We start from the raw sequence: 25,786 nt of genomic DNA, 5'->3' as shown, positions 1-25,786 counted from the left end.
CCGCAAAGGAAAATTAGCTAGAGTTTCTGCCAAAAGTACTGGAATGACTGTGTCACTCCTTACTTTTTTGCTATACACTGAAGACATTTGTATTTGAGATCAAAAGATGAAGATAGATGACACATCAGAATTTCCAGATATTTACATCTAGTTGTGTAAACTGCCCCTTTTGCTTGAACCCACACATTTTTTAAATGAGAAAAAATATTGGAACTTCACTGACAGGTGGTTCTTGTTGCCCAGGTGTGATTGATTGTTTAAACAGTTAATAGCTTTAAATGTCTATTTGTGGTGTTCAAAGAAAAACAACAGCAGTTGATGACAGAAACATTGTGATGTCTGTGAAGAAAAACTAAAAAAAACAATAGTCAGTAACATCACCAACCTCTACAGAGCAAGGGTGAAAGTATCATACTGGCCAAGTCAATCACAAGACCTTAACCAAGTTAAGCATTAGGCCTGAAACATACTTCATGCAAGGATGCAAACGCAGATGCTTCGAGCTACACAGATGGGGTTTTGTGCGTAGTTGCATTCAAAGATATTTCATGACGCATTTCATAACGCAACGTAAGTTCGAGCTGCATTCTGAGCGTTACAGCAAGGGACGGTGTAATGACAGCCAAGCCTGTCCAAGTAGTCCTGTACCGCCAGCATGTTTTCTGAACTGCCATAGCAGACAAGCAGCTGAGTCTCACGCAGAGATGGATTACATAATCATAAAAAATATGATCCATTATTGTTTTTCCATTCCAAGGGAAGAGGTAAAACAGCTCACTCTCCTCTCCTGTCCATGTTTAGCTTTGGAGGCTGCTGAGATAACAGTAGATCCCGCTCTGGTTTGTCCTCTTTTGCCCCCTTCAGTACTTAGTGTTTTAACCACCACAGCAGTGTAAGTACGTGTGGTGGGTTTGTACAGAAGGACCGAGCATCTGCAGTGCATTGACAGAGTGTTGTCATTTGCGTTCACGTCCTTGCGTGAAGTATGTTTCGGGCCTTAATTTCACCTCCTAAAGAGGAGACTGAAGTGAGAAACCCCTAATCAGAAATGACAACTGAAAGTTGTGATAAAAACCTGGAAAAAGCATCATATAAGAAGAATGTAACAGTTTGGTGATGTCAGTAAGCCTGATGCAGTTATTGCAAGCAAGGGAAATGCAATCAAATATTAAGTGTTATTTACTTACTTTACTTTGATTATTTGTTCCTATACTTTTGCTCACCTAAAAACTGGGTGGTCTGCCACCAAAGGTGTCATGTTCTGAGTTATTTAACACATCTAGATGTAAATATCAGGAAATTAACACTGAAATGCTAGTCCATCATCTGTATCTGTATCAGACTGTATATTTAAGAGCGCAAGCAAAAGTAAAAGTGCACAAAGCCTGCAGAAAGTGGATCTCTGCAAAGAATACATATAGACAGTAGGCAACCAGAGAGCTAGTGACAGAGCTGTAACAGTGAAGGGCTAATGGCCAGGGAGCAAACTAGTCTATGAAGGCTGTTAGAGGCACACATGGACATCTTCGAGGCATTGGCAGTTACAAAGAGAAGGTGCACAAGGCAGCAGTGGCTGCCATTATAGGGCTGTGCTGGCTATTTTAGACCAAAAGTAGAAGGGAATCTGGTGCTTCTGTGTGGAACACAGGAGGCGTTACCCCTTAAATGGCCAGGGTATGCTGGTGGGCCCAAAGGTTTAGTACACATTTCCTTAATCTAGGAAAAGCTCCACTACTTTACATTGAAGCCCCTGTAGTTACTGAATAATAAGCCTTAGTATGTAATAAGCCTGGGATTTTAAGGGGTTAAAGCAGTCACACTGATGACCGCTCTCAACACCCATGCTGGTTCCTTGTGTTTCAGCTCTCTTGATCTGCATAGTTGTTACATGCAGATGTAAGACAAAAGAAAGACCGTGTTTACCCTGGAACAGAGGCTATGGAGGACATTCTAATTGGCCTGCAACCTTTGAAAGGCTGATGGAGCAGGTGGTTACTGCCATTCCACATCACTGTTGCATAGTTTACCTCAACAATTTTCTTATCCACTCTTCAGATTTTGATTGTATTGTACTACTAAACCGTTTCATAAAATACATGCCTATTTGATAACAGAGAGTAGATTACAGGTACAGTTGAAAAACTGCAGGGTACCTACCACTGAGTACTCAGTAAGTGTCTTTTTTTCCAGTACAATAATTTATTCCAAATTAATTGGTATGGTTACTAATAAGTCCTCTGTAAAATGATGGAAACTGGACTGTAAAATAAAGTGTAGCTTTGTATATAGATTTTACATAGTAACTACCTGTTTCGTCACTACACATAATGTTCATAACTATACATTATATTTTCAGATCTAGGTTAAAAAAATGGTAAAAGGTCATGTCTATATTGTAAGGTAAAATATGGATGAGTGAAGTTTAAACACAAAAAGGTAAAAATGGAAATGTAATTGTATAAGCCTCAGTGAAATTTCAATACAAAGAATCTACATAATATACAATAATATAAATAATAAATGAATAAGCTAACAAATCCAAAAAGCAGACAGCAGAGTTCAGTAACAATTCAAACACAGCTCAGAACAGGGTCTAATGATGAGCTTGCACAGAACTACAGCTCCCACGTGTCCCGCAGTGATGGCATGTATGATCACCTGGAAGATGTGGATTGAAGTACTTTATTGAACTGTATCAGACCGTACTCAGTAATTCAGTAATAACAGTTGATCCAGTACAATCCTGTGCTCCAGTCAACGTCTTCCAAGTTTTCTTGCATCTGTGTGCAGGTCTGTTTGAAATGTGCTCACTGGTGTGTTAGCTTGTACTAACTGAATGTGTAACTCTACATTTGTTTCTCTACCTTGATCTTCCATAATCTCCCAGCTAGATTGGAATCTTGTCTTTTTATGTTGTCTGTGGGTCAAACCTGAACTGCTTTGGTACAGTACATTTCTATTTTTGTGTGTTTTTTCTTCATTCATCCATATTTCACACTACAACATAGACATCACTTTCTACTTTCTATTACTGTTCTTTAACCTAGTTAGATCAGCTTCATTATGCAATATTATGTACGGTTATGAAGACTATGTATGATTATGTGAAAACTAATATGGTTATGAAGATTATGTATGGTTATGCTCCGCATACCACAAAGCCAAGAAAATAAATATTTCCTGTGAAAATAATATGTAAAAAGCTACACTTTAATACATTTATTTATGGTCCGATTTGCATCATATTATTGAGAACTTACCACTTTGTACCTGGTGGCATATCTCGTTAATTTCTGCAATATGATGACAGTAAGAGAATGGGTAGTTACTGTGTAATTACTATGTACAAAGTCTTTATTTTACAGTCCTACTATCATAGCATTGCAGAAATTAATATGGAACAAATTACTTCATTGGAATAAAGGTACTTCCTTACTTTCCTCAATCATGTTCTTCTCTAATACACATGTATGTAATTGCTGATGAAATGTTTAAGATTAAAAAATAATAATACTTGGTATTTATCATATTATTTACTGTGTACTATCAATTACATTACAACAGACTTATTTACTTGTTCTTAATAAGAACACATAATTGTTCTTAATAAGCATATAATCATTACAGGATAGGACTGGAGAGGATCATTGGACGTAGCCTGCCAAAGCTTCAGGACATCTACAGCAACAGGGTGATGAAGCACACCAGCAAAATAACAGCTGACCCAGCACTTCCCTCTGATAGAAGATTCAGGACCATCAAAGCCAACACAACCAGACATGCTAACAGCTTTTTCCCCAGAGCTGTAGTGCTCATTAACCACAGTGGTCACCTCGCACTTTAAACTTTAACTACACTAAACAAACTTTCTTACTATATTACAGTAACTTCTCTGTAATATAACTATATTTGCACAAATGTACATAAGTTACATTTCTGCAAATATTCAAATAATCCTATATTCTATATATAATACAACCCCATTTCAAAAGAAGTTGGGACAAAAACAAAATGCAATGATGTGCAAATCATTTACACCCTATATTTTATTGAAAATAGTACAAAGACAATAGATCAAATGTTGAAACTGAGAAATCTTTTTATTTTTTTGAAAAATATATGCCCATTTTGAATTTGATGCACCACATTCCAAAAAAGTTGGGACAAGGGGCAACAAAGGGCTGGTAAAGTTGCGTAATCCTAAAAAAAACACCTAGTGGTTAATTGGCAACAGGTCAGTAAATTTACTGGATATTAAAAAAGGATCTCTGAGAGGCTGAGTCTTTCAGAAGTAAAGATGATGAGGGGTTCACCACTCTATGAAAGACTGTATGGGCAAATGGCACAACAATTCAATAACTTTTGCTTTTCATCATCTACGGTATATAATATCTTTAAAAGATATCTCTGTATGCAAGGGACAAGGCCAAAAAACAGTGTTTACTGGCCATGATCTTTGGTGGCACTGCTTTAAAAATGATTCTGTAGTGGAAATCACTGCATGGGCTCAGAAAAACTTCTGAAAACCACTGTCTGTGAAGACAGTTTGTCGCTGCATCAACAAATGCAAGTTAAAACTCTGAAACACAAAGAAGAAACCATATATAAACAGGATCCAGAAATGCTGCCCCCTTCTTTGGGCCCAAGCTCATTTAAAATGGACTGAGGGGAAGTGGAGAACTGTCCTGTGGTCCAACAAATCAACATTTGAGATTCTTTTTGGAAATCATGGACACTGTGTCCTCTGGGATAAAGACCACTCGGCTTATTATCAATACGCAGTTCAAAAGCCAGCATTCATGATGGTATAGTGGTGCATTAGTGCACATGGCTGTGAAGGCATCATTAATGCTGAACGATATATACATGTTTTGCCAATATGTGCTGCCAACCAAATGACATTTTTATTCAGGGAAGGCCTTGCTTATTTTAGCAAACAATGCCAAACCACATTCTGCACATATTACAACAGCATGGCTCTGCAGTGAAAGAGTTCAGGTGCTAACCTGGATTACCTGCAGTCCAGATCTGTCACTCACTAAAAACATTTGCCACATAATGAAATTAAAAATACCACAAAGGACACCCTGAATTGTTGAGCAGCTGAAATCCTGTATCAAGCAAGAATGGGACAACATATCACTTTTAAAACTACAGCAATTGGTCTCCTTAGTTCCTAAACACTTACAGAGTGTTGTTAAAAGAAGAGGTGATGAAACACAGTGGTAAACATGCCCCTGTCACAACTTTTTTGGAACATGTTGTTGGCATCAAATTCAAAATGGGCACATATTTTTCAAAAAACAATAAAGTTTCTCAGTTTCAACATTTGATATGTTGTCTTTGTACTATTTTCAATTAAATATAGGGTTTAAATGATCTCCGCATCATTGCATTTTGTTTTTATTTACATTCTGCACAGCATCCCAACTTTTTTGGAAATGGGGTTGTAAATTCATGACTAAACACACTTCTCCCAACCTCCTTCTGCTCTCACCTCAGAACATTCCTACTTCTGGCCCATAAGTCTGAAGTCCTTTTTGACTAACATTTTAAGAGTGACATTAAAAAAGGAAGGCATTCCATTAAACATCCTGAGGAGACTTTTGGACCTAACCAGAGTAAATTCTGGATACAAAATAAGTTATGGCTTTTTTGAAATTCCTGTCCCCCTCTCACATACACAAATCTCATCTCCCCCACAAAAAAGAAAGACATCTGGCCTTAGAACAGATAGGAAAGGCAAAGATGGCACCACTAATCAACTTGGGTTGAGGGACTGTTGAGAACTCATGAGTGACCTAGTTCATTAATGATGAGTTACTATAGGTTTCACTTTATAATGTTCCTTATCATCATTAAGTCCTAATAAAGAACACAGTGACACCTTGTTTATTAGCAATGAGTTACAATCTATTTTACTTTATAATGTTGTTCCTGAAGATCATTAACTCATAATGAAGGGCAGCAGCACTTCCTTCATTATCTAACGGATTACATAATCACTTGGTAATATTTAAAACCAAGTGAATTTGAAAGTAGGACACATACACAACCATGTATTTCTATGAGCCCTCTCTTTAACTGACCCTCCCCTAAAGAGGACTACAAGAGGACTACTGTTCAGAAGAAACAACACTTGCACACATGCTCCTGTAGAAGATATGATGTATTCTTTTCTAAAGGTGAGAGGTAAACAGACTGGACTACTGAAGACTGCAATATTTTAGTAGTTGTCTCATTTGTAGGCTGATCTGCAAATTTGTTCACACTGCCAAATATGAAGATGTGCATTAGCCTTTTAGTCAAGACAAGTCAAGAGGCATTTATTGTCATTCCATCTGTGTACAAGTACATAGTGGAGCGAAATTACGTTCCTCCAGGACCATGGTGCAACATGGAACAAAATAGACAGTACAGACAAAGTGCAAATGTGCAGATGTAAGTGTGTAAAACATTAAACTAGAAACAATATAGTAAGTACCATAAATAAAACATACATTGTACACAGTAAACAGACAGCACAGTGGCGTGCCGACACAGCACACTTTTAAGGTTTCTGATCAAAACAAACACATGAGGGACACCAGTCAGTACAGTGTGGTGTGATCCCCCAGCCTTCTCTGAGGATACCTGTTTCCATGAATTATAATGGAGGACATAACCCTTTACATTGTAGAGACTGCACACTGTGTAGTGTATTTCAATACTGTTAGAAGTGTTGGAATACACTACATCCTTTAGTAGGTCACCAGTAATTAATGAGTAATTATTATGAGAAACTATAGTGACCAAGTAATCATGTGTGAGACTCAGTAGTTAATCCTTAGTTAACAGTGATCTACGCTAATCATTAGTTCACTATTACCTACTGAGTAATTAACTAGTAGTCCTTGGTAGTTGACAGGAGTTACTTAAGTTTTAATGCAGCACTACTCATCCATTCCTGCTTAGTCCCTGATTAGTTACTTATTAACTGTGAAATAGTACTCTAACATTACCAAAAACTCTTCAAATCTACATGATTTGCAGGACATTTATCACTATAACAGTGAATTTAGACAAAAGGTGACGAGTCTGCATGTTTGTGATTTGAATGTAATCCTGCTGGTAATCATCTCATTTTTAGAATGTTCCTATAATCTGATTACTGTCTTTTTTACTGTAACTGATTACAGTTACTTTTATGTTGTCCTAATTACATGTATTCCCTTACTACCCAGCCCTGTTCATCATGGATAGAAAGCAGTTTATTTCTCTCTGGCCTTATTTCAGCAACTTCAAGGGTCACAGGGTCAGTTATCAGGCTTCTGCTCTTTATTACTTACATACTTCCCCTCAGACAGAACATATGAAGTTTTAAACTGGACGTTTTGCAACACAGATGACACCCAAATTTATCTGGGGACCTGCCTGAAACACAAATTTCTCAGCCAATTTGCTAACCATTCCTCCATCCAACCTTCACCGTTTTGGTAACTGAGCATTTTCTAGATTTGCTCCTCTGGAATTGTCTGATGATTTCTGTTTGATTTGTTTCATTTTCTGGCTGCAATTTACCTTCAAATCTATTCTACCTTCTCATTACAACTCTACCTTGTCCTCTACTCTGTTGCCTCTCTATAGTGTTTGCTTGTCTTCTCATGTGTTATTATTATTATTATTATTATTATTATTATTATTATTATTATGCGTGGTAGTAGTAGTAGTATTAAAACAGTTTGTAACAAATGTAACAAAGTATGAGAGGTAGAAAGATGGGAAAATCGGAAATAATTTAAACTTGTTGAATATAACCAAAGTTGAATATAGCTTACCTGAGCAGATGACTCCAGCATCTTTAGAATGATCACAGTTATGTTTTCTCCATTCAAATGTTGAACAGTTTTTCAGTGTAGACTCTGATCCACTACAGTCCACATCATTCATCCAGATTGGTCCTGATCCTGGTCCAAAGTGACCATCACTCAGTGCATCTACAGCCTCTCCACAGCGCAGCTCTCTACACACCACTGCAGCATCTCTCATATCCCAGCCATCATCACACACTGTTCCCCACTGTCCTCTATGAAGAACCTCCACTCTCCCAGCACAGCGACTGCTACCATTCACCAACCTCACACTGTCTGTACAACAGAAGTACAACAGAGACAGTGAGAGTGAGAAAGAGTACACGATGGAGAAAGAGCGAGAGAGAAAGAGAAATTGACATATAGGCACAATCGTAGTTATTACAACAAAAATAATATTAACTGTAAAAAATGCAGCACTTACCAGCACATACCAGCCCCACATCATTGTCATGGGTGCAGTTGTCTTTGAGTGACGATGATGTTGAACAGAAGTGAATCTGAGATTCGTTGCCTCTACACTGAAGCCCCTTTGACCACACCTGACCCTCCCCTCTGCCAAAAGCAGCTGCTCCCAGCACCTCCACAGGAAGCCCACAGCCCAGCTCTCGACACACAACCTCTGCATCCTGCTGGTTAAAGTCAGCATCACACACTGTGGACCGGGTCTCTCCATGAAGCACCTCCACTCTCCCAGAGCAGCGAGAACCACCAACCAGCCTGACTCCTAAAATTTTATCATGAGTGAAAAGAGAATATTCTAGTGGATCGCTTACTGATTAATAAGTATTAGTATAAAGCATTGAAATAAAAGTATTTGATGAATGGTCTTAAATGTCTCGGGGGAAAAAAGAAAACTTAAAAAGTGTATAAAAACATTATGAAATATGTACATTTACGGATGTTTAGGTAAAGGGTTTCAAAATATGTTATGTTTTCATTAACATAAAGCAAATGAAATGCTGATCAGATAAGCAGACTGATTGATTTTTACATTAAGGTTTAGAGTAACTTACCTGAGCAGATGACTCCAGCATTTTTAGACTGGTCACAGTTATTTTTGCCCAATCCTAAAGATCTACATTTTTTCAGTGTAGACTCTGATCCACTACAGTGCACTTTATCCATCCAGATCGGTCCTGATCCTGATCCAAAGTGACCATCACTCAGTGCATCTACAGCCTCTCCACAGCGCAGCTCTCTACACACCACTGCAGCATCTCTTATATCCCAGCCATCATCACACACTGTTCCCCACTGTCCTCTATGAAGAACCTCCACTCTCCCAGCACAGCGACTGCTACCATTCACCAACCTTACACTGACTGTGCAGATAGAAAGAAAGGGAGTGAGAGAGAAAAAGGAAGAGAAATGCATACATATTCATGCAGCTCTAGACTGTTATCATAATTGTGAAATTTTCATTCGTTTTTATATTTATTATTTGTGTAATTATTTACTGTTTTCAGTTTATTTCAGTTCATTGTAAGAGTGAATACATTTATTTTAATTTAATTTATTTTTTATTTTGTTTCAGTTTTAGTTTTTAATATTTATTATGCAAACTATGATGAGAGGAAGTATCTGACAAGAATAGGATAAAAATTGCATGAATATAAATTTATGACATATAAATTGCAAAACATTTTTTTTGCTATACAACACAATTATTATACACCATCTCTGACTATCTCCTTAAGTTTCTTGACAGTTGTGTTCACATTTGACTCAACTAGACCTTTGACACTGGCCGATGCCAGTGTTTTAAATCTAGGCTCTAGTGCTTTGCAAGATCATTTAAAAAGCAAAAGACTCGCATAGTTTTTTCAACATGTCAATCTCTATAAACATATGCATCAATGATTCTTTACGTTTGTTATGTTGCATTCATAGACCACTTATCATCAAGCACTGAGGTGATGTTTGCTCAATTTTGCCTCCAAACTGGTGTGAGTTGGTGTCGTGGTGTTGGATTAAGATTAATATATGCTGGAAATGTTGTTATGTATCATATATATATATATTGTTTTCATTTGTATTACAGTGAACATGTCACTGCTGTCAGAACAAAACCTTATATCTCCAAAAAGGTAACTTTACAGGACAAGGAAAGATGTTCTTAACTTTAATGACAGTAAATGGAGAATTTTTTTTTTTTTCCAAGTAAATTTGGATCATTCCTGTTAGTCCATCCATTATGAAATTTTGACACAACATAAAAGGCAACTGCCTTTTTCAATTAATGTCAAAAACGTTGAAAAACCATAAAAATAGAAAACTAGAACTAGATAGTAGATACATAGAACATTACTAAAGACACATCAAACATTAGTCAGTCAGAGAAATACAGGAAAAATGATCAAAGATGTAAATCCTACCAGCACACACCAGTCCTACATCACTGTCATGGGTGCAGTTGTGTTTGAGTGAAGATGATGTTGAACAGAAGTGAATCTGAGACTCGTTGCCTCTACACTGAAGCTCCTCTGACCACACCTGACCCTCCCCTCTGCCAAAAGCAGCTGCTCCCAGTACCTCCACAGGAAGCCCACAGCCCAGCTCTCGACATACAACCTCTGCATCCTGCTGGTCAAAGTCAGCATCACACACTGTGGACCAGGTCTCTCCATGAAGCACCTCCGCTCTCCCAGAACAGTGGGAACCACCAGCCAACCTGAACTCTATCATTTTATATGAGAACAGGATCAGTGCTATTTAAAAAAATCTTATTAGAAAGTGCTTACTCAGATTATAGTTACTAAATCATTTAAAAACTTTACAATAATTTTGTTAACAACAGATAAAGGAATATTGAGTATCTGCAACATCTACAACAACATTAGAAGAACTAAAAGAAATAACAGTCTACACTCATTTGAAGATGCATGCAAACCTGAACAGATGACTCCGGCATCTTTAGAATGACCACAGTCATGTTTACCCCATCCTGCTGATTTACAGCTCTTCAGTGTTGACTCTGATCCTCTACAGTCCACATCATCCATCCAGATTGGTCCTGATCCTGGTCCAAAGTGGGCATCACTCAGTGCATCTACAGCCTCTCCACAGCGCAGCTCTCTACACACCACTGCAGCATCTCTCATGTCCCAGCCATCATCACACACTGTTCCCCACTGTCCTCTGTGCAGAACCTCCACTCTCCCAGCACAGCGACTGCTACCATTCACCAACCTTACACTGTCTGTACAACAGAGACGGAATATTAATGTTTGGCCTATTCCAGCACAGCTCTTTAGTAGATGAACAGCATAAATTAAACAAAACATAGCTAACATAAAAGACAGAGTAATCCTTTATCTAATCCATCCCAACGAAACAAGTTTCATTACAGGTAGAAACTCATTCACTAAAACGCATGAACTTCTTAAGCTAATCCACAACTTATCCCTTACAAAATCACAAACAGCAATTGTTTCTCTAGATGCAGAAAGGCTTGAAAAAGGCTTGCCTTTGGAGAATCATTCATAAAATGGATTAAGATTTTATATGCTTCACCAATGGCCACATTTAACACTAATGGGATCATATCACAAGTTTCCACACAACACACAGGTACTAGACAAGGAAGCTCACTCTCCCTTCATTTATTAACCATTTTCATTGAACCATTATTTGCAGTAACATATCAAATATAAATATTAAAGGAATATGTACACAAAATAAAAAAAACTTAAAATCAGTTTATATGTAGAGGACATTTTACTCTTCTAACAAAATTCATCTACCTTAATACCAGAAATTATTCAACTATCAAAAAAAAATCTCTTATCAATTAATATCCTGACAATTAATAAATTATCCTTTTAATTGGACCAACTCTACTATTCTTCCAATATAAAAACACACTTGACACAATTTAAACAATGCCTATCCCTCTTACTAATTATATTGCATATTTGGGCATCGAGATGCCCAAGAATGAAATATTACTGAAATCAAATTAACCACACTATAGCCCTCAACATTTCTCACTCATCAACTACAGTGCATATTATAAACACTAAACCTCTCTTCATGGCTTGAAAAAAAGCATCACACATCTTAAAAAGATACTTTACAAAAACACGTTTTATATACTTTCCACAACTGCCCTACAAATAAAACATTGAGAGAAAACATTTTTATAGAAATCCACCAGATAAGACACTTTCAAAAATCAAACTGCTAGATAACATTGTAGTGACCAGCTACAGGCTGGTACTGGTGTTGAGAGACTCTGGAGGTGTGGTTATGCAGCTGACCCCACACAAAGGCTCATGGTATATGGCACCCTCCGACAAAGAGACTTATTATGTTGTTTAGTGTTGGTTGTTGTTAGTGTAAGTGATGTGTATGTGTTAATGTGTTAATCTGTGTTGGGCAGTGGGGTTATTGTGTAGGTGTTTTGTGATGGGGTTAATCACCATCAGGGAGAAGTGTGTAGCTAGAGGTGACCTCCCCTGTGAGTTTGGTGTTCTGTATATAACTTTATGCTGGTGTATAGAATAAAGATCACTTCTTACAACAGATAATCACTACTTTTGTGTCTTACTTGCTACCAATGTCACATTAGTGTCAGGAGCAGGGTTATGATCCCCCACCAGTGGTATGGGCTTCAGAAACTTCTCAGGCGAACGGCATGAGAGGCAGAACCCAGCAAAGACTGTGATGATGGGGACAATGCTGAGAGGCTCAGGGGGAAGGCAGTCAAGTGAATTTGGTGGCAAGTGAAGGAAGAGTATGTAAATTTACAAAATCAGGTTCCATAGCATATTGTAATATCTGTTCATGCATTTTGTAGGCACTAATGTTGTAATGCCCTATAACTACATATAACATTTTATAGAGGTCATGAAGTGAAGTGAGTTTTTTAATGTCTTTAAAATATTAAGGAATTTTATTTTCAATACCTAATGCCTCATATAGCATTTGAAATGCTCTTTACCAGCTTTAAGTGGAGTGAGACAATCACACATAATGACAATACAGGGCATAATTTGTGTATTCCATTGTACATAGTTCCTTATTAAAAATAGCATCATCAAACAGCTCCACCTTCGAACAAAACCAGTGAGGTTGCTGTATCACAAACCTGTGCTGGGATTTAAGTTCAGTCAGTTCAGCCCCATGACTGCTGCTCCTGAATGTATGATAAGTTATAATTTTGAAGACATTAACGCATATTGTTTGTAAAGTAAAGTCAGCTTTAAATGCAATTACATTGTTAGAAATATCATTAAAATCTGGACACAGAGCAGAGCTGGACACAGCAGAACTCATTTTTAGGATGTTGGTTAGCTAGATAGCAAGCTAACAGGCCATGCAGCAAACATGTAGCATTGCTGATGCAGTGTTGAAAAGTTGAAATTTAGGGGAATAAAAAATGAAGGACTGTCATATAAAAAAAATGCTGGTGTATTTTAGTCACATCAGAATGTTATTGTTAAGTGATTCCAAAGCTGAAAAGGAAAATGTGCATCATTTCAGTCTGATTACGATGCAAGAGACATAAAAAACAGGCTGACTGGAAGAAGCATTATGGCTTGTTTTATTGTTGTATGCTTCCCAGGCTGATGTGAAGTTCACCAGCCCTAGTGTTTGATGGAAAACACCTTTTGCCCTCCAGACTAAATGGACTAAAAGGCCAATGATAGTTTACTGTAACTTATTTGACATGACTTACTTAAGATGCTTCTAAGGCTGATTAGACTTGACATCATTTACTTTTTGATGTACTTCAAGGCTGATGTAAAAGATATCATGTTGAATGATAAGAAATATTCCTACCTCATAAGCTGATTAAAAGGTCAGTGATGACTTTTTTAATAGACAATGGTACAAAAGACAAAATAGATGAAAGTGTCACCCAGTCATCCTTGAGGGTCTGAGCCAAGTGTACAAATTCTGACTTGCACCCATAGAGGATACATACTCAGCTTAGATTTCCTAGTGGCAGCTGGTGCTCTGGGCTTCAACAAATTAAGCTGGTCACAGCAGCTAGTGGCAGGGCCTAGGCAGAGAGTCAGGGCTCCAGCTCACATGAGCAGCACCCTCACATCAATGAAGTGGTGGATAGTGGAGAAAGTGGAGAGTGGCTGAGAGCAGTGCCGTTGCCACTGCTGATACCCTAAATAGCGGCAGACTTGATTAGGGTGAGCTGTAAGAAATCCTGCTGCACTCAAAAGGAGGATGCCGAGCTCTCTTGCCCCTCCACTCCAGTGCGCTATAGTGAACTTGGCTATTTTTAATTTTTAAACTGATCAGAACTTTTGGACAGAGCTAAATATTTAGCTTAAGATACAATGAGCAATCCACAGGCATCAGATATTTGAGGGAAATCCCACTAATAAAGTTTTATGACCGAGAAGGCTCTAAGTACACTATTCCAACCCCCTCATCTGCTCTCTCACCTTATGGCAGCATTGTGTGAGGCAGGGGGCTCACTTCAGAACCATCTTCCCTCTCAACTGACCTAGTAGGTCTGTAGACTTTTGACTTAATGCAAGTAAATTCTGGATACAAACTGAGTTTTATGACTTTTGGAAATTTCCTTCTGCCTTACTCACACACATATATCTCATCTACCCTACAGAAAAAGACATTTGGCAAAAGTCAAATAACACACCAGGCCAGATGAACCTGAGCCTACAATGCCAACCCCTTTCTAAAACCCCTTTTGTCTAAACATGTTAAACATTCCTCAGCAGTCGTAAATCCTTGGGCACGATTAGGCTGTCCCGTTTCAAAGGTTCAATCATATACGGCCGAGAAATGTGACCCTCTTTTCCATGGCAACGAAGGATCCAATGGGTACATCCTTCGCCAGCCAACATATCCCAAGCTCATTGCATGCCGGCGAGGATTCGAGAACTTGGCGGCATCAATACAGAAGCGAACGGTGGCTGAAGAGTACACTTAACACATATAGTGCATATAAGTTAAATATATATATATAAATATAAGTATTGGGTTTAAACTGAGGTGAATGACTAACAATACAAATGTAGAAAAAAAATAAAAAACAAAAAACAAATCTCATCAGTAGCCAGCCGTGAAGCATCTCCAGCTCTAATAAATGAAAAAACAAACAATTAAAATCAAGGTTTCTGGCTCCATCTTTAAAGAACTTTAAAATAACTTGACAGGAGCAGCTTTTCATGATGCAACGGTAAGGGCGGGAACAGCGGTGCTGTGACGCAAACAGAAAATCCGCTGTAGGGCAGACCGTCTCATTTTGGTTCAGCCTTCAGCCTAGTTTTCCATGGCGTCCTTTGTTCTCTCTTACCGCCTGAACCAAAATGGGTAGGTTTAGAATTCTGATATATTTTTCCCACCCAGGCACTTCCTTATAATGTGCATTCCTTTAAGCACTCTACACCATGGCTTCAGTGGTGTAGCAGTAGAGCACAGTGCCGGTACAGCCTGGGTTCAACCCCTGGCCACATCACTTGTTTTAAGTTTCTTAGTTGAGCTCATCCTTCCTCTTGTACATTAGCTTGGCACTATCTCCCTAAAACCTGTGGTGGCTCACCTGGTAGGCCTCTGGGTTATAACTCAGATGGCTGGGTTCACATCCTGTCTCTGGTGAGCCATCCCACGTTACAAAATCCAGAGACTGAACTGTGAAAAATATCTGTGTCTCTGTTAAAATATCAATGTGTAACTCAACATATGGTGTCCCATGCAGTATTGTCAGACGTGAATTGATACTAAGACTCCCTACAGTTTTATAGTTATTTCATGATTCTTGAATTGTAACCCAATTTCATTGATCAAGATTATTATGTAGCTGACCTTTGATCATTCGTGTTTTACGACCCTTAGGGTGTCTGTGCATGTTTTTTGTTGCCTTACCCCCTTGACTTTCTTTTTTTCTTGTTCCACCTATCCTTTTACTAGGACAGGAACTTGGAGCCTTCTTTTTGGCTGCAGCAGGGGATGCTCCTACTATAAAAGGGCCTGGGCCAGCTAGATGGTTGTTGGCTGCTTCGGTTGTTACATTTGTGCCACCCGTGCTCCCACTGAGCAGATCAAACCCTAGCTTCAGCTTGTCTTATTCAGCCCTTGATGTTTCTTGTAATGAATCATGTAAGTCTTGTTCTCTAAAGTAGGGGATGAATGCCCTGTCTTGTTTGCTACTGTTTTCTCCTGGTTTGGTTCAGGGAGGCAGGATAGTTGTTTGTATTTTTCTTTTCATCCTAGGTAAGCTAGTTTGATTTTGTTTCTAGCTTGTTTTGGGCATTAGTTCTCCTCTGAAGTCATTCATCTCCTTTCATTATATCTTACTATATTACAACTAGCAGATGGCTAATGTAAACAAATCTCTTTTCTGCTATCTTACTATGTTACCTTCAAAAAATGGCAATTCATGTCTGATTGACAAAAGAAATAAATTGATATTTTTCCATCTTATCTGGATTTATGGTGTTTTGGTCTGGCGGTTGGGTTGGCATTTGGACTTTTTATGTTCGACCTCTCTTAAAATCCCCTAGACCTATGAAGTTGTAACATTAAAATAATAATAATAATAATAATAATAATAATAATAATAAAAAAACACATTACGACCCATAGGGGAACACATTACGACCCATAGGGTGCCTGTTTTTGCTGCCTTGCCTCCTTGTATTTCTCTTTTTCTTGTTCCACCTATCCTCTTACTAGGACTTGGAGCCTTCTTCTGGCAATTTGTAACCATTTTTTTCATTTAATTGTTTTCCTAGAAATATCATAAGGTTAGCTCAGAAATCTATGTATGTAAAGTTTTATGACAAAACTTGAGCAGACACACAGACAAAGAAATTGCATGTTCATTAGAAATTGAGTATGAAAACCCTTTTTTGCCACCTTGGCTCCACCCACAAGAAATATTTCCCTATTACTAGAGACAGACAGAGAGACAGTGTGAGACAGAAAATGACTCTCTGACCAAAATGTAAAAGAAGAAATCCTGTCTCCTTTTTGCACTTTTACATCTGCAGATTTTTAAATTTTTAAATTTGTTATGTCTCAGTTCATTGTATCTTTTTTTCTTTGTTTATATGATAGGAAACAATACAATACAATACACTTTATTATCAGATTTCTCTAAAATTTTTCTTGCATTATAGTAGCTCTATGGGAAAATAGGGGGTAGGGGGAGGGAAAGATGGCTTTCACAAACAATCAGACAAACACAAACATTACAATAAACCACAACAATACGCTATCACCACATTCCACTATACACCTTACAACCCAAGATCTGTGTGTTACTACCTAAGCACTTATCTAAACAGTTCGCTCATTTGGTTAAGTATCACAATTGACTGAAGGATGAAGGAATTCCTAAACCTGTCAAGTCTTGACTTCGGCGCTCTAAAACATCTATTTGAAGGCAAAATATTATATTCACCATACAGCACATGCAATGGATTAGACAAAATACCACAAGCTAATCTTTTCAATCTTTTCCTACAGGCTGTTATAAACTCTTCCTCCAAAGGCTGACCTACAACCTTGGAACAGATTTGTTTCAGTCTAAACAATCTTGTCTTTAATTTCACAGAGAGACAACTATACCACGCTGTTGCAGAATTGCATCACACTCTGGATTACTGTAGTATAAAACAAAAATAAAATCTGATTATTGACCCCAAACAATCTTAACCTACGGAGAAAATAAATACGTTGCTGTACCTTACTACAGACATAATGAATATGACTATTCCATTATAGCATTGCATCTATATGTACACCAAGGCATTTATATGACCTAACCTAATTTCCTGATCATGAATTCTTAAAGGAGGTGGATATGAATCAGGAGAAAGACCAAAAATAATCTCCTCTGTCTTCTTTGTATTAATAATAAGAGCCTTCTGATTGCACCAATCTACCAGCCCATTAACACCCTGCTGAAATAGATCAATATCATCATTATCTGTCAACAACGCTAATAACTTGCTCCAACATGAGTTATAATAGGCTGTACTCTATTAATAAGAAAATTCCTATACCAGGATTAATATCTAATTCAACCATTTTTGACAGTAGGATATCAGGTCTGAAAGTATTAAATGCAGAAGAAAAATCCAGAAAAAGTGCTTTAGCATATGTATAAGGCTTGTCCACATGTTTTAACACAAAGTGGACCAATGTAGTTACTGCATCTTCGGTACTATGGCCTAGTTTATGCAAGGTGATATAAATCTAATTTACCATTCATTATCTTTACTCACACAGTAATTTCACTCATTGCGCCTGCAGAGCTCAGCCAGCTGAGGCTCACCAAGCTCATTTGTTCAGGCCAGTCTTTGTGGTGTCTTGGGGTAATGGCCCAGTGACTCCGCTGTGACCTGAGCACCCCTCTCAGTGCTGCACGGCTCTACTCCAGGCTGTAAGACGTACTTTCACTTCTGCTCTACATGGTTCCCGTTTTTTTATCTAAACTTAGGTCAGTCGTTATGCTAGCATTGATATTCCGTTCTGTGTACTGCTCAAATGCCATAAAATAACTACTACTAATAATAACCAGTCTCAGTATGTTATAGTATGTTCTTCCAGTGAAACTTATGTTTTTAGTTTCTCTGCTTATCCATTATTCATTATTTAGTACCTACATATTTCTTATCAATCTATGACCCTTAATTAAAATTATCACTTGTTGTCGTGTGTGTTTGTGTGTATCACAATCAGATCAATTAATCCCTATCCACAGGAAAACGCTAACCTGAGATAAACCTAAGTAGTTGTGTTTATGGTAAGTGGGAAATAGGTGAGTTAAGTGGCCTTCCCCTGCTACAGCACTCATGGAGAGGACTCCCACGGAGCTGTAATTTGGCCTATCAGGGGTAGAGGAGGACAGCACACCTGGAGCCACTGCACAAAGGACATGACCATGTTGTTGTTCACCAGTTGGAATATGTTTATGGTTTTGTTGTGTCAGGTTGTGGGGTAAATTAGAGTGGGTTAAGTGTGCCATGAAGGAAGAGAGACTGTGAATCATGGCAGTTACCTGGAGTTACTTTTGTTTTAACAGATTATTACAAGGGGCAGCTGACCTTGGGTGATTTACATTATCACTTATCTTCATCCAAGGTGTTCAGTGGCACCTCAGGTACAAAACAGAAAAACTTGATGAATGTCGTTGCTGAAGTAATTGGAGAAAGCATCAAAAATGAAATAAAGAGAGCAGCTTTCATTGATGTAATGTTAGATGAAACAGCTGATATCAGCAATACAGTACAATTGTACAATTGTCATTGGTTCTTCACTGTTACAGAGTGTGGCATAAAGGAGATTCAAGTTTGAAGATGTGACAAATAACAAACAGGCTCATGACATTGCAGCTGTAGTCATCAAGTGATAGGTGTTGGAATTTGACTTCAAGACTGGTGTGCACTGTCTTTAAAAGGTTTCCAAAAAAGACACTGTGCAAAAAGTAAATAAAAACAAAATGCAATGTTGTGGAAAATATTTAAACCCTATATTTAGTTTAAAACAGTACAAAGACAACATATCAAATGTTGAAACTGAGAAATTTTGTTTTTGTTGAAAAATATTTTTAATTTGATGCCAGAGTTTGAATCTGAATCATGTTTCAAAAAAGTGCAGACAGGGGCAACAAAAGACTGATAAAGTTGGGTAATGTTAAACACCTGGTGGAACATCTCGCAACCAATTGGGTTAATTAGCAACCAGTCAGTAACATGACTGAGTATAAAAAAGAGCATCCCAGAGAGGCTGAGTCTTTCAGAAGTAAAGATGGGGAGGGGGTCACCACTCTGTGAAAAACTGCACCGGCAAATAGTGCAACAATTCAAGAACATTTCTTAGCATAAAACAGCAAAGAACTTGGGGATTTCATCATCTATGGTAGATAATATCATTAAATGATTCAGAGAATCTGGAGAAATCTCTGAATGCAAAGTACAAGACCAAAAAGCAATACTGTCTGTATGAGCTTGGGGCCCTCAGGCAGCACTGCATTAAAGACAGACACAATTCTGTAGTGGAAATCACTGCATAGGCTCAGGAACACCGCTGTCCGTGAACACAGTTTGTCACTATATCCACAAACGTGTATATATATATATATACAGGATCCACCTTCTCTGGGCCTGAGCTCATTTTAGATGCACAGTTTAAAAGTCAGCATCTGTGATGGTATGAGAGTGCATCAGTGCACATGGCATCCCTGCTAACATGCTAATATACCCATGTGGGCCCTATATGGGTTTTACGTGGGTTTTATAGTGGGATTTTTGATGGGCGCAGCATGTGGGCCCCAACTGGGTTTTAGCCATGGGTCCCAGTTAGGCTACAGTCATGGACCCCATGGTCCCCCATGGACCCTACATGACGTGTAGTTAGGTTACATTTGTGGCCCCAGTTGGGTGAATATTATGGGCCCCACCTAGGCCCAAGTGGACCCCAGTCAAGTTGTCCATTCATGTGTGAGTCTTGAGTACATGAGTATAAGTCTATAAATATGTTTTTCCACTTTTTTAACTTTTATTTAAATTAAATAAAAGGAGATCCAGAACTGTTGAACAGCTGAAATCTTATATCAAGCAAGAAAAGGAAAACATTTCACTTTCAAAATTACAGCAATTGGGCTCTTCAGTTCCCAAATGTTTACAGACTGTTGTCTAAATAAAAGATGATGCAAGATCTGGTGTGGTAAACATGGAATTTCATGGTTAGATGATTATATAAGACTTTCTAGTTTATCTGTTTCTAATAAAGTGTTTCAGAATCCCTGAAAGACTGTGCAGAGGCAGTTACTGTTTAATTAAGTTCACTTAAAAGAAAAAAACTGAGTCAAAATTATGAGTAGATTGCTTAATTAATGATGCAGTTTTAGTGAGAATCCTGCTGCCCATCAGCTGTCTAGTTTACGTTATCGGGTGTGAACCACTACAGACAGTAAACACAATCACAGCCTTCAAACTCTATATTTTCACTGATATCTGTTCAGAACATTTCTACCATTAAAATCAGCAGCAACATCAGCAACTTACCCAGCTTTGATTTTACTGCATTATATTTCACTAATCATGCTGATCACTTCATACAGAATCAGACATTATTACTGCATTTGACGGTTAAAGTTAAATGGCTACAGCTAAACAGCCTCTCACAGTTAAAGACAAACACTAAGGCAAAGAGAGAGAGAGAGAGAAAGAGAGAGAGAGAAACACAGAGAGGAAGTGAGAGAGATACAGAGAGAGAGAGGAAGAGAGAGAGAGAGAGAGAGGAAGAGAGAGAGAGACAGAGACAGAGAGAGAGACAGAGAGAGAGAGAGAGAGAGAGAGAGAGAGAGAGAGAGAAATGCATGTAGGGCAGAATTAGGTCAATTTCCATTGATTATACCCATTCAGAAAAGAGCTTTAAAATTCTGGCTGCATCTAAAATTCAGTAATCCAAATTCACTATAATATAAAGCACTTAAAACCCAAGAGCTCAGCCCTAAACCCGTCCCCTTTGTCAGCTGGTTCTAAGACTAACTAACAAACTGACCCCTAATCAAAGTAAACCAGATTATCAAACACAGTAAAAACACCTATCTGGAACATTGGGCCAGTGAAACCAGAACTCAGTCTAAATTACAGAACTATCCAGCCCTAAACAGAGAGTACAAATTGGCAGAGTATCTCTTCACCGTCAGAGACACATAGCAGAGACAGATCCTGACCAAGTAGAGGCTCAGTGACCACAGTCTGGCCATTGAAACGGACAGATATAAAAAATCCTGGCTGCCCGGAGAGAGAAGACTGAGTGGTCACTGTGAGAGCGGTGAGGTCGAGACAGAGCTGCACTTCCTCCTTCAGTGTGAAAAATTCAAATTGGCACAAGAAAATTTCATAACAAAACTGAAAAACATTCACCCAAATTTTGAAATTCTAAAACAATCTGAAAAACTATCAATCTTCCTTGGAGAAGGCAGCACAGCAACACTCCACACCCTGACCTCACTGACCCCCCTCCCAAACTCTTCACTGTATATATGTTAAATATACTATCTGTTATTATTTTTATTATATATGTTGTCTTATTTTATTTATTGACTTTATTTATTTTAATATTGCTGTTATTTCAATATGACTGTTATCATTGTTACTATTATATATATATAGTTCTACAAAGTATGTTCTGCTTTGAGTTGAATTTTATATGCTTTGACAACATTGTACTCAAAACATCATGCAATAAAGCTACTTTAAATTTGAATTTCAATTTGAGATTGAGGAAGAGAGAGAGAGAGAGAGACAGAGAGAGTGAGAAAGAGAAAGAAAGAGAGAGAGAGAGAGAGAGAGAGAGAGAGATTGATGTGAGGTGAGCTCTGATTGGTCTGTGTACAGCACAGAATCCAGAGTTGATGAAGAGCCTGTATTAGACTAGATTTCTTGTCTCATGACCGTAAACGACCGTGTACCTCCAAACCAACAAAAAAAGCTAGGCTGTATTTTTAACAGGTAAACTGCAGGCTGTGGGCGACACCTGTTAACTAAAGCAGCTGACAGACACTGTAATAAAATATACGCAACAGATTTCCAGTGTAATAAACAGAATCATTATAAAAGAAATAAGAAAACTATAAACACGGCACCTGTTTAGCTCGGATCAGCTAGCTCGGCTAACGCTGCCGGAAATTAATACAGATGACCGTTTGGATGCAGCCTGTTCCTCATGTAGTTCTCCTCTGTCCTTCTCCACTAAACTGGACATCTCTGTAGTGTTCGTCCTGCCAGAGCTGCTGTTTTTTAATTGGTAATTAACTTTACCATTATTAAAAATTAAAGTAGCGAAGTAAAAGTAGTTCATTAAAAATGAACTCAAGTAAGAATAAAAGTACTATGATTTAATTCTACTCCAAAAAGTACTGTTACAGGGAAAACTGTACTCAAGTACTGTAACGAGAATAAATGTATTTTGTTACTTACACCTCTGAATATAGGGTTTAAATGAATTGCACATCATTGCATTCTGTTTTTATATACATTTTGCTCAGCATCCCAATTTTTTGGAAACGGGGATGTATATGATGATGACAGTGGAGGAAACTGGTGTGCCAACTGGACCTGAGCTCATTTAAGAAGGACTGAGGTGAAGTGGAAAAGTGTCCCGTTGTCCGACAAATCAAAATTTAAAATTCTTTTTGGAAATCATGGACACTGTGTCCTCTGGGATAAAGACCACTCGGCTTATTATCAGTGCACAGTTCAAAAGCCAGTATTCATGATGGTATAGGGGAGCATTAGTGCACATGGCATGGGTGACGTGCACATCTGTGAAGGCACCATTAATGCTGAACGATATATACATGTTTTGGCAACATATACTGCCATCCAGACAACATCTTTTTTAGGGAAGGCCTTGATTATTTCAGCAAGACAATGTCAAACCACATTCTGCATGTATTGCAACAGCATAGCTCCGTATTAAAAGAGTCCAGGTGCTAAACTGGCCTGCCTGCAGTCCAGACCTGTCACATTGAAAACATTTGGAGGGTTATGAAATGAAAAATATGACAAAAGAGACCCCGACCTGTTGAGCAGCTGAAATCCCATATCAAACAAGAATGGAAAAACATTTCACTTTCAGAACTACAGCAGTCAGTCTCCTCAGTTCCCAAACACTTACAGACTGTTGTTAAAAGAAGAGGTGATATAACACAGTGGTAAACATGCCCCTGTCCCAACTTTTTTGGAATGTGTTGTTGGCATCAAATTCAAAATGGGCATATATTTTTCAAAAAATAATAAAATTTCTCAGTTTCAACATTCCATATGTTGTCTTTGCAGTTTCCTTTAAAAATATGGTTTACAAACATGATTTTCAAGTCATTGCATTTTCTTTTTACTTACATTCTGCACAGCATCCCAACTTTTTTTGAAGATCGGGTTGTACATTGATTGAAAGAATCGTTCATTCAAAGTATTTATTTAGGTTGAATAAAACTAGTTAATTTACTTGTTACCACATGAAGCAATTTTTAGGTAGATCTGACGAGCCACATTTTACAGTGTACTCCACTGAATGAACATGAGAAGGAGTTGCTTGTTTCTGCAGTAGTTAACATCACATACATTTACAGAATGAACAGATAGATTAACTAATATAGTAAATAAGAATAAATAACTGAAACTAACATTAACTAATGTAGTACCTAAGATTCACCAACACAATAACTAAGATTAACCAATATAGCAACTAAGATTGACTAATGTAATAACTAACTAATATAGTAACTTATATTAACATATTAACTAAGATTAATTAAAATGATAAGATAAACTAATATACTAACTATGATTAGCTAGTAGCAACCAGGACCAGATCAATACAAGATTAATGCAAATGTATTAAATAAATCGTTAAGAAACATGGTAAATAAGAACAAAATAGGAGTTGATAAATGAAAAACATGAGCTGAAGGAAAACCAATGAATTTATTTAATGGAAAAAGTGAAAAATTAACCAATATGGTAACAATCAAGAGTCATATGCTCCAGGAGTGGAATAATATGCAAAATAAACATGTGAACACATTTAAGAATAGCTGAAAATGATCAAAAGCATTTATACTGCCAATAATAATAACCTATCATAGTATAAAATATTATGCATTTAATTTATTAATATGTAACACTCTAAAATGTATAAGTTTTAAGCTATTATTTTATATTATGGCATATTGCCTCTGGCCGCACTGCCATAGGAGTGTGCCATGCAAGGAGGCGCAGGACTTGTGGTAAGAGAGTCTTTAATGTTTGTAGTTTAAGCTGTTGATGTTAGTTGACATGTACATGTGTTGCATGTATTATTCTGTATTGGGTTGTAGGTAGTTCATGTGGGTCTACTATCTACCATAAGGGAGAACTGTCTGGCTAGATGTGACCTGCCTGCTATTCCAACCATTTGGGTAGTGCTGAGTGACAGTTCTCCATTGCAGGCAGTTTGATAAAAGAGCATTTGGCCTACATAGTGAAATGTGTCCCACATGTTGTTCTTTACTGGCACTACACTGGTGTCAGAACTAGGATACTGAACTACATTGTGTTATGTGACAGTGCTTTTCTTCCACAAAAAAATGTCACTTTGTTATGACATAAATGTGCTTGAGCCTGGAACGTTAAGCACAATGTGAACACAGGCCAATGGCAGAGTGGGGAGGGGGACAATCGTGCTCGGGCATGGCACATGGCAACCAGGCATAGTGTGAGTATGCCTTGAGTCTCTCCTGGTCATCCATTCCTAATGCCACTCTTTTGGTAATGGCTCATCCCACTCACAAGTATCGCTGCTCAGCTCTCACAGGAGGGCCTGACCCTACATGGTCACAGGATCCACAAACCTGAGGGGGTCGAAGAGTTTACTGTTTACTCTAAATAAAACAGGGCTTGTCACTGACAGACTTACTGAAGGTAAAGACATACAATTCTATCTCCAAGCTAAGCGCCAGCTGTTTTGTGTTGGCTCTGTCTTTCCTGTGAGATGTAAATCTTTTATACCTTTGATATGGTCTTCCAGAGGGAAGGCTTCCATGACCACTGGGCTGTTGGATGCAATTTTATGCAGATGGAGATAGATGCCCTGATTCACTTAAGGAAATCAATGGCTTCTTCATCTGAGGGCAGGGACATAAGACCATTGTCTACATAGAAATGCCTCTGAATTAACTAGTGTCTATATGTTCCATATTCACATTTAATTGCTTCAGCAGCTTGCCTCAGTTCATATATACAAATAGCAACAGCTGGCAAAGATCTACTGCTGAAGACGTGGACTTTCATCCTGTACTCAGTGATGTCTTTCGTGAGATCATTATCTCTGAACCACAGAAACCTAAAAAAGTTCCTGTGGTCCACCCTCACCAGGAAACAGTGGAAAATGTGATTGTCATGCCGAATGTCAGCTGTAAATGCCACCTTCTCCTTTCTAAAATAGAT

The 25,786-nt window shown here is 38.0% G+C and overlaps 1 protein-coding gene across 1 annotated transcript in view; it reads right to left on the bottom strand.

The window, feature by feature from the left end:
* Positions 1-10,367, bottom strand: part of LOC118803602 (deleted in malignant brain tumors 1 protein-like) — a gene marked incomplete at its 5' end in the record, with an annotated part of 41,803 nt that extends 31,436 nt beyond the window's left edge. The window contains 3 exon segments of the mRNA XM_036564074.1: positions 7,818-8,122; positions 8,845-9,175; positions 10,229-10,367. Coding sequence (XP_036419967.1) covers positions 7,818-8,122; positions 8,845-9,175; positions 10,229-10,367 — 775 coding nt within the window.
* Positions 10,368-25,786: the final 15,419 nt, after the last annotated feature.

The sequence above is a fragment of the Colossoma macropomum genome, unplaced genomic scaffold, assembly GCF_904425465.1.
Source record: "Colossoma macropomum unplaced genomic scaffold, Colossoma_macropomum, whole genome shotgun sequence".
Lineage (NCBI taxonomy): Eukaryota > Metazoa > Chordata > Actinopteri > Characiformes > Serrasalmidae > Colossoma > Colossoma macropomum.
This window is presented reverse-complemented; position numbering and strand designations above follow the sequence as displayed.